The 13,936-nt window shown below is 36.9% G+C and overlaps 1 protein-coding gene across 8 annotated transcripts; it reads left to right on the forward strand.

The window, feature by feature from the left end:
• Nucleotides 1-2,351: 2,351 nt before the first annotated feature.
• On the forward strand, nt 2,352-12,173 carry LOC117432095 (synaptotagmin-6-like). 8 transcript variants are annotated; one of them, XM_034053556.3, is made up of 10 exons: nt 2,352-2,550; nt 4,682-4,796; nt 5,032-5,089; nt 5,299-5,421; nt 5,893-6,088; nt 6,557-6,651; nt 7,104-7,514; nt 7,966-8,088; nt 9,520-9,631; nt 10,615-12,173. In XM_034053556.3, the coding sequence occupies exons 5-10, from the start codon at nt 5,914-5,916 to the stop codon at nt 10,920-10,922; spliced, it is 1,224 nt and encodes a 407-aa protein (XP_033909447.1). In that variant the 5' UTR covers nt 2,352-2,550; nt 4,682-4,796; nt 5,032-5,089; nt 5,299-5,421; nt 5,893-5,913; the 3' UTR covers nt 10,923-12,173. The 8 variants fall into 8 exon arrangements, with proteins under 8 accessions (XP_033909447.1, XP_033909450.1, XP_033909451.1 ...); XM_034053559.3 differs by having other exon boundaries at nt 5,299-5,386; XM_034053560.3 differs by lacking the exon at nt 5,032-5,089 and having other exon boundaries at nt 5,299-5,386.
• Nucleotides 12,174-13,936: the final 1,763 nt, after the last annotated feature.

Genomic DNA, 13,936 nt, shown 5'->3' on the forward strand with positions numbered 1-13,936 from the left:
TCTTCATATAATATATAAAACTGTTGTTTGTATCCTAGATTATTTGCTATTAATATAAAAACAACCTAAATATATCATTTTTACGACTGCAAGTGGTCTCAGAGTGACATAGTGGAAAACAGGTTTCCAATGTAGAGGTTTCAAGTGATGTAAACAAACTGGACTGTCAACTAGTACCTGATACAATGGTGTGTCCAGGGCTTTCACAACAAACTCCCAGCACTTAACAGACTGCCAGCTAGAAGGCTACCCGTTCCACAGAACAAAATATCAAGACAGGACAGTATAGTTAGGTAGAAATCATCTGGATTTAATAGACTGTTACCAGGACACTAAAGAATTTTCTTTCTGTGTGCAAAACAGATATCATTGAGGTTCACTGCAGCTTTAAAAAATATGTGCTAATACAGCATGAGGCCCAGCTAACTATTTCCTTGTATGCCACATGCAGCTTGATATGTAAATGATATCAGACTGCCCAGCCTTTGTCTGGATTACGAGGTTAAATAAATAGCATAAAAAGGAGCCATTTCAATTTCCAGTAGTGTGTGCTTTAACCATTTGTTAATAAAATGAGAACAGTATTTTCCTCCAATTAGAAAATAGCTTCTCAACTGCATGAGGAGGTTATGAACCTAATTACATCAATAAATGAAGCAGATTGAAGTAGTTGTCCCAGTTTACATGTACTGGTATATGGAAATTATAATAAACTTCAAATCGTCACAGACTGCTGGAATGTAGTAGGACTATTTGAGTAGTACCACCAAGATCTGTTATAGCTCAGGAAACACAAACAGAGCTGACATTTTCAAGATTATATGGTAAACCCATTTTTTTTAATGACAGATATTTCTTCATAGGCAAAACCCTGTTTTTAAACCATAACAGGGCACTACTATGGGCTGAAACCAAACCTTTGAACAGCACACCCATTAAATGAGATCATTATCATTATGTTTTCATACCACACAAATATAACTAGCATTGAAATGCTATAGTAAACCTGATAAGCATTGCAGTAGATATGAATTTTGAATGATAAAACATTAAAACCATGCAGTTTTGCCTGAACCTGCCTAACTGCATTTTGGTTATATCCCTTGAGGAACTGCCCCCTGGCAGTGGCACCAACATATACATTTAGCATGTTAAGGAAGACATGTAAACTGCCATACTTATTATCAGCATTACTTTAACTCCATGGAGCAGCGTTTTCTATCACATTGGTTCACAGTTTGTCTGCCCTGGACCATATTTAACAGAGAAAATACATAACTGTCTCATTCACCTGCCCTGCAGTTTCAGTCAAGCATTTGTAAATGTGATTCTTATTAAAAGAAGAATTCCCTAATTCTTTCTCTTGTCCACTTCCATTTACTATATAGATTTTGCATGTGCAGTTTTAAAAGTTGTGTGTTCTAGCACTTTGCATTTTCATATTATAAAGTGATGTCTTTTGTCTCGTATTATAGTTTGCATGCCTTACTTTCAGTCAGCCAGTTATAATTGCACTAGCATAAAGGGACTTTAATATAGTAGGTATAGATCAACGTGGAGTAGAGGGCTGCCTAGTACCTTTGAAACTTTCCAAATTGAAGAAAGGGGATTAGAAATGAAAAGTTCAACTGCCCAGGGAAAACTAGCACTAAGAGTGTGGTTCGAATCCTCCTTGTAAGGAGTTGCCAATCTTGACTGAGGAACCACCGAGGGACCACGTTGGGCTCAGTGCTCCCACGGGATAGGGAGGAAAAGCAGCTGGGGATATCTCACCTCACACGCTTCATCAACCGCTATGGGTCACGCAGTCATCCCTGGCTGGGCCCTTGTCTACAGAGTTCAGTAGCTTGGTAGCACTTGTTGCTTCAGTTCTGCAGGTGAAACCAGGTGATTGGCTTGACAGCTGCAATGGAGGCTGCTGGTTGATTTTCAGTGCTCCTGATCGATAAGTGGGCTGCAGCGCTATCCAAACTGGGTAGAAAAATGTAGGAAGAAAGATTGCAAATTAAATCATTTGCAGTGAACATGTTTAAACATTGCATTGTTGAAACTTTAGTTATGAGTTTGAAAAGGCATTTGATTATAAATGCAAGTAGTGTGAAAGATGCAAATATCATGATGTTTGAATACTATATATATATATATATATATATATATATATATATATATATATATATATATATATGCAGGTATGTAAGTTTATATGTCTGTAGCTTTTTAACTTCCAATGAATACTTATTTTGTTTGAATTTTATCATCATTATTATTTGCATAGCCCTCACTGATAAACTAAGTAGGAAGGACCTGCTTTCATTTATAACTCACTCATGCTGAACTCCAGTACATTTAGTATAGACCTGTGTATCCGGTGTATTACAAGGAACTGGGGATGATGTAAATACATGGATTGAAGGCGTCCTTTTGCACTGTAAGAGAAGGGAACTTGTTTTTCTTGTCTTCACAGTGCAGAAAGTTTAATCAAACAAGGATATCTCAGAAAATAGAAGGTGCTTCAGACGGTTTTCTGCAGCTTCACATATGACGATGAAGGTAATGTGAATTATATTAGTTCTATTATTACATACACAGTCTACAGCCATGCCAATTGCAGTACATGTGTTTTTTATAAAGCAAGTAGAGTTTAGTTTTTTTTTTTCTGAAGTGGAATGCCTGTGCTTAAAAGGGATAGTCGACCAGATTTACTAAACTTTTCATGCTGTGCTATTTCTAGGACCTCTTAGGTTGTGTCAAAACTTAGAACACTGTATTAATATAAAGGCTCCTACATGCACATAGCTACTGCTTACTAGTAAACAGTGTTCCTTATAAATGTTCATTATAGCAAAACCTAAATTAAAGGTAAAGATATATGTTACGAGTAGAATATATATAAAATATTTAAACAGAGCAGCCCTATCCCAGAACTAATTTGACTCATTGTTTTACTTGTCATGAATAAGATAATAAAATGTCTGCCAGAAAATTAATGGCTAATTATTGTTTAACAAGATTTGAATTACTGGAGGCAATTCTAGAATTAAGTAATCTAATACGGTCAGGGTAGCTAAATGCGTTAGTTATAGTAATGGTTTATTTCATTGTTCAGATCAGTTAAGATGTCAGCTAATTCGGCCCATGTAGATTTATTATTTTTTTTAGATAGTTGAAAATCCGGGGTGTCTGGGGGCACTAACTTAAACAAATTAAAAGCCATTAAAAAGCTGGGGAGGCCTGCCGATCAGCCAAGCCAGTAAATGTACGCCCTTTGAGAATGTCACACTTCTGCTTTCAAAATAAACTACCTTACCTTAGTTATTATTATTATTATTTATTTCTTAGCAGACGCCCTTATTCAGGGCGACTTACAATTGTTACAAGATATCACATTATTTCACATTATACAGATATCACATTATTTTACATACAATTACCCATTTATACAGTTGGGTTTTTACTGAAGCAATCTAGGTAAAGTACCTTGCTCAAGGGTACAACAGCAGTGTCCCCCACTGGGGATTGAACCCACAACCCTCCAGTCAAGAGTTCAGAGCCCTAACCACTGCTCCACACTGTAGTAGGAATGGGGCGAGGAACTGGATTCAGCAACCACAGAGCATTAGCAATGCCTTATTAAACACACACCTGACCCCAGCGCTGCAAACCATAATCAGGAGCTTACAAAACTTTGAGCTGAGATCTGAACTACACAAAGCCATAAATATGTGCAAGCCTTTTATTATGAGTTTTTCGCGAATGAAAAAAAAAACCGCAAATATTTTTGGCACGAAAACAAATTCCACTAACAATACATACTTCATATATTGCAACAGGTCGCCAGCATTTCTGGAGCAAAATAAGTTTTATGGGTGTGATTTGCCAAATATTTTGGTCGCAAATATTTATGGATTTACAGTATCTGGGTTAGGTGTATCAACTACAAACATTTTAATACATAAAACTAAATGATTAATTTGGCTACAAATGACCCCTACATGTGATCATCATACTTTGCAAAGGAGCTATTAGGGTATGCCAAGCTAAAACAGAAAAAAGTATACAGTATAAATGGGTTAAGCAGACAACTTTGCAACAAGTCTGCATCTAGTGTACACACTGAACAGGAATATGAAAGACATGAAAAAGGGATCATGCTTTATTTAAAGGGGTGCATTTTTTCTTTACATACTGGATAAAGGTAGGCTAGATGAACCAAACTAAAAGGTGCTGGAGCATACTAATATAAAGACTCCTTGGCTGATCTAGCCAAATTACATGTACCGTATCTACTGTATGGCAGGCAAATAAACTGAATTGCCCGACATACTCTTTGTTAAAGGACAGCATTTGATGAATTGCAATACGAACCACTCAGAATGATTGCACACAAGGGTAGTGAAAAAAATGCATGCAAAGCTACATACATTAAAATATTTTTAAAGGTGAAAGCATACTACCTAAGGATTGACAAATCCATATTGCAACATAAAGGACTTGAAAGACAGCTCTTCCAATGACGTTTCTACTTTTCTTGCTCAACAACATGCAAGCTGTGAAATTGAGTGCTTTAGCACGCTGAAGACTGACACCAATATAGGACTGCTAATGTCACAGCTGTATTAGAGCACTGCTAATGTCACAACCATATTATTTTTTCACACTGATATATTCCTTTTCTCATCAGCAGTGAACGGAACAGAGAATTAAATGGAAAGAAGATACATTACCAGGGTGATAAGCGAGGAATGGAGATACTTCAAATCTAATCAATCCTCGTATTTCACAGTCCACAGTAAGAGGTAGTGGATTTGCTTCATGTTATATGTTGAACACCTTTCAGTGATAATACCCTTTTTTGGTCTTTGTATTGACAATTAGACGTGCCTCAACGACTGTTAATAATCATTTATAAATATTTTGTACTGTGTTCAATATGTTCTGTGTTACTCTTTTCTTTTATTCAGGTAATTTTCTTAACAACCTTAAATTAATACTCCAATGTTTATAGTCTTGTACTAAATCTTTGTCCTACAGGTTTGGTTTCTTTGACCCTGGTTTGCACTAATCAAGGACTACCTCACCCAGTGTAACAGTAGGTATTCCAAGATTAAAAGCATTTGTGCAAATCAGGGTCTGTAAAATCAACCATGTGTTAATTTCAATTTATATGTGAAATATTACAGTTGGAAATAATCCATGTCTAGTTTATCGTTATCAATATGTTTTTTTTTTTTACCAGAAAAGCCAATTAATGTATATTATTGGTGCAACACTGCAATATTTTGTATTTTTGCTCCCTAGGTTTGAGGAAATACTTCAGTGATTATAACTAAGGGATTATGCCAGCACAGAGGGAATAGCCAGAGATTCCAGAAAGTTTTTGGCTTTGGTGAAAACTGGTCCTTAATCTCTGCACTGCCCTGGGTGAAAGTATCATTGCAGTTATAAATTAATGTCAATAGTCAATCAGCGCATCAGCGCATTCAGTGTTCAATACATTTGTATGTCCTTTCAGATGACAATCAGGGAACGCCCTAATTATCCACTTAATTATACAAATCTCTTCATTTTCTTTTTTTTTAAAAAAGAGATTTTTTTGTCACAAATTTGTTCATTATTTTTCATTAGATGAACCAAATGCATAACAAAATGTTATCTTATAATAAAAGATCATATGCAAATAAGGTATTTCAATTAAGATACCACACACTCAATTATCACAAACCTCAGCAGCTAAATCATATCAATCAAGATAGTAATTACCTCTAAGTAATCATAATGAATTTGGAGGACAATTCATTCAATTTGAACTGAGAATGTAGTATCAGATATGGATCCAGTGCATATTGTTGTTTCTTTTTCAAGTGTTATTAAACTTGTGTGTTCCTTTCTCAGCTTTTTATTTTGAACAGGGATATGAGCTCACCCGGTTCCTTCCGACTTTCCTTCGCAAGTCTACGAATGCCTTTCTCAGATGGCGTCAAATACACTCTATTGGGCATCTCAGTCTCTCTGTTTGCAATTGCAGCACTCATACTAACATGGCAGTTGTATCAATACTGCAAGCGCAAACCAAAACCCAATGGAAAAGGTACACTGATTTACTCTTGATTCAAATACCAATTTTTAACCAACTGAGGACAGGCTTGAGTTTACAGGGGTGATCCGGGAAGCAGAGGAGGGGAAATGGAGAACGTAGCCAGGCCTAAATTATTACCACATACTAGATTTATCTAAGACAACCAAACCAGAGCCACCAATAGCGGGAACAATGGAGGACAGTTGAGACACTAGTTTAACTGTACTGTAAAATATGTTATTAAAGGTGTTGACAATTCTTAACAAGAAATTACAGTTTATTACAATAACATTTATTCACATAATAATGTTGCAATTGTTTCTTTTTTTAAAACGCTGTAGTTACATATCCTTATAACCTTGTATTGCTAGCATACGAAACTGAAGATAACGTTAAACTGAAGGTAACTTTTCTAAAACCACGGTTTCTATACTGTATGTCTATTATGTATGCATTTTTATATTTATTTTATTTTTTTAGTAAAGAGCTATCAAAGTGTGGATGACAAACAGGCAGGGAAAACTATTTTTGAAGCAGCTGATAAAGAATCAGATATTCAGAAGCATGATTACAAGGTAAGGGGGGTATTAGGGCATGTCATATTGATCTGCTATTATACAACACCTACCCTGGATACCTTTGCCCAGTCACAAGTGTTCAATGTTTCAACAGCCGTAAATTGAAGAGACTCCTCCAGAGAATGTGGTCCACTTGTGCTGGAAAGAGTCGGTTGATATTTTGGTTTTGCAGCCTTTATTTTTTTTTTTACTCCATTAATACTGCCAAAACACTGCAAAATTGATAGATGTGAAGACCTTGTTCTCTTGTGGCTATTCATTCCTGTGTTATAGGTAATTGGACCCCAAATTAGCCCACATAGTTTCCTATGTGCAATGTCTAACACAAGTGTGAGGCCTGAGTAGGGTCCTGTTGCCTGTTGCAAGAAAAATGGACAGGTCAAAAAGATCAACACCAAAGCACTTGTGGTTATTGTCTGTTTAATGGGACATTAATAATTCTACTGTAGGTTCAAAAACTCGAAGATGAAATAAAAAAACTGAGCAGGTGCCTTTCAGCAACTTCGTCGATTAGTGAGCAAGACAGCGCTGACTTTCAGAGCATCACAGAGGCGGACGCCCAGGTGAACATCCACGGGAAGCTCAGATTCTCTGTGTCCTACGATAGAGAGCAGTCCCAGTTTGCCCTAACTGTCCTGGACGCTACAGGCCTCCCAGTCCAAGACTTCAGCCAAAGCGCCGACCCCTTCGTCAAGGTAAAGCTGCTGTCCGGATCGCTATCCGAGCAGCCTAATCTCCAGTGTGTCCTTCAGGAGTGGGAAACCAAGACGGTGAAAAACAGCAGGAACCCTGTCTTTGGGAGCCAGTTCTCCTGCCCACTGACCGAGAAAGAACTGAAGACGATTACTGTCAAATTAGAGGTAACGTTTATGCAAATTGTGTGTTGTACAGACAGCTGGTACACAGCTAATGCTTATGTGTACTGCAAATAAACTTAGATTTTGGTTGTGGTGGAAAAAAACAATGGCCCATTTGTAATTTGTGATTAATGTATTCCTTAAACAAACCTAGCATACAGTTTACACTTTATGCTTAACTAGCTCATTTATTTACTTTTGTTTATCACTATACTGACTTTAATTTCCTTGCTTATAAAAGTAAGAGAAAGTTACTTATAGTCCAAGTTTATAGGAATGTTATCTTCCATCTCCTCCTAGTGGTTATTCTGTTGGAATGCAGGACATTTTTATTATATAAAAAAGCACAGTTGGGCGAGCTACAGTACAAATGGTTCCTATCTCTAAACTATGTTTTTACCACGCAGTAAGCTTTTCAAAATGATTTAATGAGCGCTGTAACTGTTTGCCACAGGTCAGGGACTTTGACAGATTCTCAAGACACAGTGTTCTTGGAGAAGTGAGGACGCGCTTGAACAATTTAAACCTGTTATCACATCCGGTTGAGATCTCGGAAGAGCTACAGAAGTTAAACAAGGTGTGTTTAATAACTGTGTTTATGAAAGTGACGCTATATGAAAACGCTGATTTGACAAAAAAAAAAAAAGTGCTGGCAGAATATAGAATTTTAAACCAACTTTTTATTTTAGATTTTAAAAGGTCAGCGTCCCTTTATTAAGGGTTATTGTAGTGCAAACCTCTCAAGCTATGCTTGTAACTTTCTGACTCCCTCTGTTTACACACCGAGGGCATGGAATTGGTGAAATACAAGTACAATTAGCTATCAAAGTGGCTGTGAGATTCAACATGAGAATGATATATCAATGTCTTTTTTGTGTGTGCAACAGTTCCAGATAATGTACTGGCCCTACACACGACTGGTCAGCACATCATTCTTGTTGCTCTTGAAGTAGAACAGATTTGTTAAACAGCGCCTCCAGCTGTACAGCAAAGTGTTTCAGATTAGAAGGAAGAATGCAGCCAAGAACGACACACCCCTATACAACTGACATTCATCGTATTAACAAGACCCAACGCTGCTGTGAGATCGGAGAAGATAACATACGCATTCGTGGTTTTAGAGCTTTTAACCTCATCTCATCTCACCGACAGGGGGCAGGACAGAATCCGTAACGGCAGTATATCACACAACACTGCTGGTTACACCATGGTTTCAGGCAGTAGGTTATAAGAACCATTTTAGACACACGCACACGCACACACACACACACACACACACACACACTCATCGACATTGTTTTTTTTTTATTGTCCCTTTACCGTTTCATGGTGTTTGCATTCAGTCTTGGTGTTTTAAATATTTTTTAAAAGGGGTTTGAGTCCAGGAGTTGCTCTTATGTTCTAGTTGCTTGCCATAGTGTCATATCTATGGCAGGCTGATAGAACTGAAGAGCAGCTATTGAAACCTTCACAAAGACTTCATCAACAAATTAAAAACAAAAAACACAGCATCTGAGTAACTGCAATAAAACCCGCTCAGAATGATTGCAGGTCATTTCTACATTTTATTCCTGGTCATCTTTTATGCTTATAGAATGGACTGATACCATATTCACACTACCTAAATTATGCATGATCATCATATATCGAAAATGTACATTTGAATCAACTAAATGTGGTTTTGACGTGTTTATAGTGCATTATTTAGGTAATGTGGAAGAACAGCTTTAGTATCTTGTTGCAGGGGAATATATTTATATTAGAATTCATCATATGTTATATTACTTTGAAAGATCCTTATGAAAAATGTATTCATCTTATTAAACCCTCCAGGATATCCTTGCAAATTTGAATCTTGAATATTTTTTACTGGATCCTCAATAAAATAACTTGTTCTTCAGTGGATTCCAAGCATCTGTCTTTCCCTATTTTCTCTTGATAACTAAAACATGTCATCATGACCTGAACGCAAAAGGCCACCGATAACAGCATTTCATTTTAATTACAGGACTTGGTTGGAGAAATACTTCTGTCTCTAAAATATCTTCCTACTGCCCAGAGAATAGAAGTGGGGCTCTTAAAGATTAAAACAGCTTCACTGACCAGCAATCAAGATAAAGGTATACCATTTGTTATATATATATATATATATATATATATATATATATATATAAAATATAGTTTGCCTATAAATTATGTAACAACTGTGTTAATGCTGTAAAACCTGGAGCCATATCCTGAGCCTGTTAGTCTCAGCCAATCAGGTTCTGAGTACAGTAGCCATTATTCTGCGGTAGATCTGAGCTGTAGAACTATTGCAGAATCTTTAAACTCTCACAGCTGTGTAGCTTAAAACAACAACTAACGATCCAATACAGAAGCAGTATTTTTTTTCTACAGAAAGATTTCTTTAGTTCATAACAGCATGAATACTATATATCCTCCTCAGCAGGCAGATGGGAGATCATGGGAGATCAGGGTACTAAAACTTAATTACAGACCAGCCTTACTCAGTAGTGAGCCAGAGCAGAAGGTTATTTGGGAAATTTAAGATGAGGGCGATATTATTGCATGGCAGTGACGATATTGAAAAGCTTGTCACATTCCATTGAGACCTCATTGAAACAAGAAGGTGCATCTAAATTGGAATATTCTTGTGTGTAAAATATAAACACTTGAAGGCATTGATAAAGACTTATTTTAACACATTGCAAATTAATTTTACTAGTTTCTTTAAAGTAATTGCAGCTACCATATAATTCCGGAATTCTTTATAATTTGCACTTCCATAAACCATATAGATCTGAAGTGTGCAGTTTCGAAAGAAGCACATATAGCAAACATTTTCATTTTAAAATGTGATTTCTAACTCTATGTTAAAGAAAGTTCTGTTTCTATGTCTTATTTTCAAGATAACTGTTACACTTGCATTTACTGGGTCATTTATTTTTAACATAAAAATCTGTGTTTTCTATAAAATGTATTTCAACAGGTACAATTATATAATGATTTTGTTTTTGTCTAAAATCACTAAATTTCCAGGTAAACTTTATTTATAAACTTTTGAAAAAAGTAAGTACTTTGTTTTTATTTTTTATTTCAGCTTTATATGCAAGAGTCACCATAGTCTGCAACCAGTGTAGGTTGAAGCAGCAGAAAACCTCTCTGAAGTCAAAGTGGGGAATTACTGTATTCAATGAGGTCCTGACATTTTCACTGCTAGACTCTAACATAAGGGAGTGTGTGATTGCTGTCTCTGTTTATGAAACTATCATCAATCAAAAAAATAGCAAGCGCCTGATTGGACAAGCTATCCTGGGAAAAAGGAAGGCCGGTGAAGATGAGCACTGGTGTCTGATGATGCAATCCCTGCGCCAGCCAATCGCAAAGTGGCATTCCCTTTTAATCTAAAAGTGTGATTTCTTTGGTTACCAACTATGGTTCAAAACTATTTTTAAGAACCTCCCGCCACAACACTGTCAATTGAGTTTTTGGCCAGCATAAATGGTTCCTATTTCTGATCAGAGGGGGTTGGGGCAATTCGAGCAGATGTATGCACCTGCCAACCAAGCATCTACCATCAGCCCTCCTATCAAGGTCTGTCAAATCTGTTGTCTTGCCCATCATGACTGAAACTGACTTGAAACAGGGTCATGCAGCTTTTGTATATTACAGAATAATTGTCCGGGACTACAGTCTGTTTTAAAAAGAAGAGGCCGAACAACTGGCTAACTAACGTTTCTAAAAACATTCTGGTTTATGTTTATAATACAGACTACCCCTTTGGTCAGTCTTGTTGGTTAGATTTGGGAAATACAATAAGTATCTTTTTCTTCAGTTCATCCTTTAATGTCTGGATGTATGTGGTATTTGAAAGACTAGGGTTAGGGTTAAAAACACATTGCGGAATTGAATGAAATGGAGGAGCCCTGCAGTCAGTTCCTTCATTATATAAATGACCCATGATGAAGATTAAATAACAAAGGACCTGTTTTATTATTATTATTTGATTATTTAGCAGACACCTTTATCCAAGGCGACTTACAGAGACTAGGGTGTGTGAACTATGCATCAGCTGCAGAGTCACTTACAATTACGTCTCACCCGAAAGACGGAGCACAAGGAGGTTAAGTGACTTGCTCAGGGTCACACAATGAGTCAGTGGCTGAGGTGGGATTTGAACCAGGGACCTCCTGGTTACAAGCCGTTCTCTTTAACCACTGGACCACACAGCCTCCTGTTTTGTATAACATCCTATAAATTAAAGGTTGATTACTGATTTTGAAAACAACAGTATTTATTAGACCAGTAATGGGGGTCATTTGTGCACTCCTGTGCCGAGTCCACTGGAGAGAGTCAGAGTGACTCATACTGCCCTGTAGTATGAGGAGAGGAGATACATTTCACTTCATTGTTAAAACAGACACTAAAATGTTAATTTGCCCCTCACGAGGCTTTCCAAGGGGCTATTTAGAGCTCTTCCTTAGAGGAATTTATGTGGAAGATAAAAACAATTCATTTTGATTTGATGTACTTTTTCCCTTTGTGGAAAGTTTAAAAATTGCTGCAAATGAGTATTAAGGCTGTATGCATGAGACTTTTCCTCACAGGTTATTTTAAAGCCTGCGTTGATAAATAAAATTGGGATTGGTATTAAGAGTAGTTCATGAGTGTTTGTAAACCTTCCTTGAAGAATAGACAGTGTTTTGAAACATAAGAATAATTTCAAAATGATTGTGAATATTGTCACTTTATTTCCTAAAGAGAGGTGCATTGTTGTAGTGAACCTCATGCCCTTATTAAGTAGCCCATTGTACAGTGCATTTTATACAAAGAAAAAATAGCGTGGTGATAAGAATTGATATTTCTTATCACTTATCATGTTTGTTATTGGCGTAACTTTCACACAGGGGTGTGTGCAGGTATTCATTTGGGGCAAAAGCCTAAATCATGGATATTATACAAAAATGTTCAAATTATTATTTTGGTATGATCTCTTGCCTGTAAAACGCTGTACAGTATTGTGATTGGTTATTGTAGCCTTATAGAAAAGCTCAATACCTTGCAGCAATCTATTGCCATGAGGAAACCATCAGCTACATAATGGATTCAGAACACATATTGCACAGTGCTCCTGGTACTAATATGGTGCGTGGTTCTGTAATGGATTATCATTGTGTGATTCTCTTGATATGTCCAAGTAACATCTTCGTCATCTGTCTGTGGTTTAAAATGGTTCAAAGTGGCAACGCTGTGATGTGGATAAGGTTCTGATCAAACCTGAACTGTTGAGAATCCTAACCCAACATCAAACCCAAGATGGACTTGCTATAAAGATAACATCCTGCGAAGCAGGGCAAGGGGCTGACCGGCCAGGTCTCCATCAGTAGGTTGTTTCATCCTTTGAGAACAGTACTGATAAGCTACTTGGAATATAATATTGTTTCTAAAGGTCACCTGATTTCCTTTGTAAACCTGCTTCAAAGAAAAAATAAACTCTCCCTTACAAGTCAAACAATTCCTCCCAAGACATACAGTACATGTTGATAGTTGAAAAGAGAATTAAGGGCTCACCCACTCAGCAAACCTAATGAAATGCATAACACATGCCTTTAGAGATTATATTATATGAAAGGTGCAATACCAGGTACACAGAGAAGAAGAACTGGTGTCAGTATGCATACCTATACTTGATTCACATAACAGCTCTTTACAACTGTGCTACACAAAGAAATATATTTATATAAGTGCATATTGTGGGTTAGCATTGTGTGCATTGCCGCGTGGTGCTAAAGGAAAATGCCTAAAGACTGTGAACTCTGCATTGAATTCCTCTCAAACCAAGGTACAAAGCTTTTGAACTGTAAGATAGCAGGATAAATATCCATGCAGCTTGGCCATGAGGCATCGTCCAACTCAATGGGTTTTTTGCAGATGTTTTCCTAACTGAAGACAAGACTTCTAATATTCAGTGGCTTGTGAGATTTCCTTTGGACTGCAGTGCCTGTACTAGCATGCTACTGTTTTATAAATATGGACATTTGGCTCTCGTTTGAGTTATTGCTGTCTCCTTAAATGAGTTTGGGCCTTATTTTGTAATGTGTTTCCTTTGTTCTTTAATTAACTCCTATTTTTTATATGATGTTGATGTTACAAAAATCAAAACAAAACACATTGAGACTCCTTAGGAGGACTTGAAATGCATAACTTAGTGGTTTGGTTTTAGTTTTGAGTAGTGGTTAGGGCTCTGGACTCTTGACCGGAGGGTCGTGGGTTCAATCCCAGGTGGGGACACTGCTGCTGTACCCTTGAGCAAGGTACTTTACCTAGATTGCTCCAGTAAAAACCCAACTGTATAAATGGGTAATTGTATGTAAAAATAATGTGATATCTTGTAACAATTGTAAGTCGCCCTGGATAAGGGC

This window comes from Acipenser ruthenus, chromosome 27 (genome assembly GCF_902713425.1).
Source record: "Acipenser ruthenus chromosome 27, fAciRut3.2 maternal haplotype, whole genome shotgun sequence".
In the NCBI taxonomy this organism is placed as follows: Eukaryota; Metazoa; Chordata; class Actinopteri; order Acipenseriformes; family Acipenseridae; genus Acipenser; species Acipenser ruthenus.

Coding starts and splice junctions, on each gene's coding strand:
- LOC117432095 (XM_034053556.3), top strand. CDS start 5,914: ATGAGCTCACCCGGTTCCTTCCGACTTTCCTTCGCAAGTCTACGAATG. Junction 6,652..7,103: donor TTCAGAAGCATGATTACAAG/GTAAGGGGGGTA, acceptor ATTCTACTGTAG/GTTCAAAAACTCGAAGATGA. Junction 7,515..7,965: donor CGATTACTGTCAAATTAGAG/GTAACGTTTATG, acceptor TGTTTGCCACAG/GTCAGGGACTTTGACAGATT.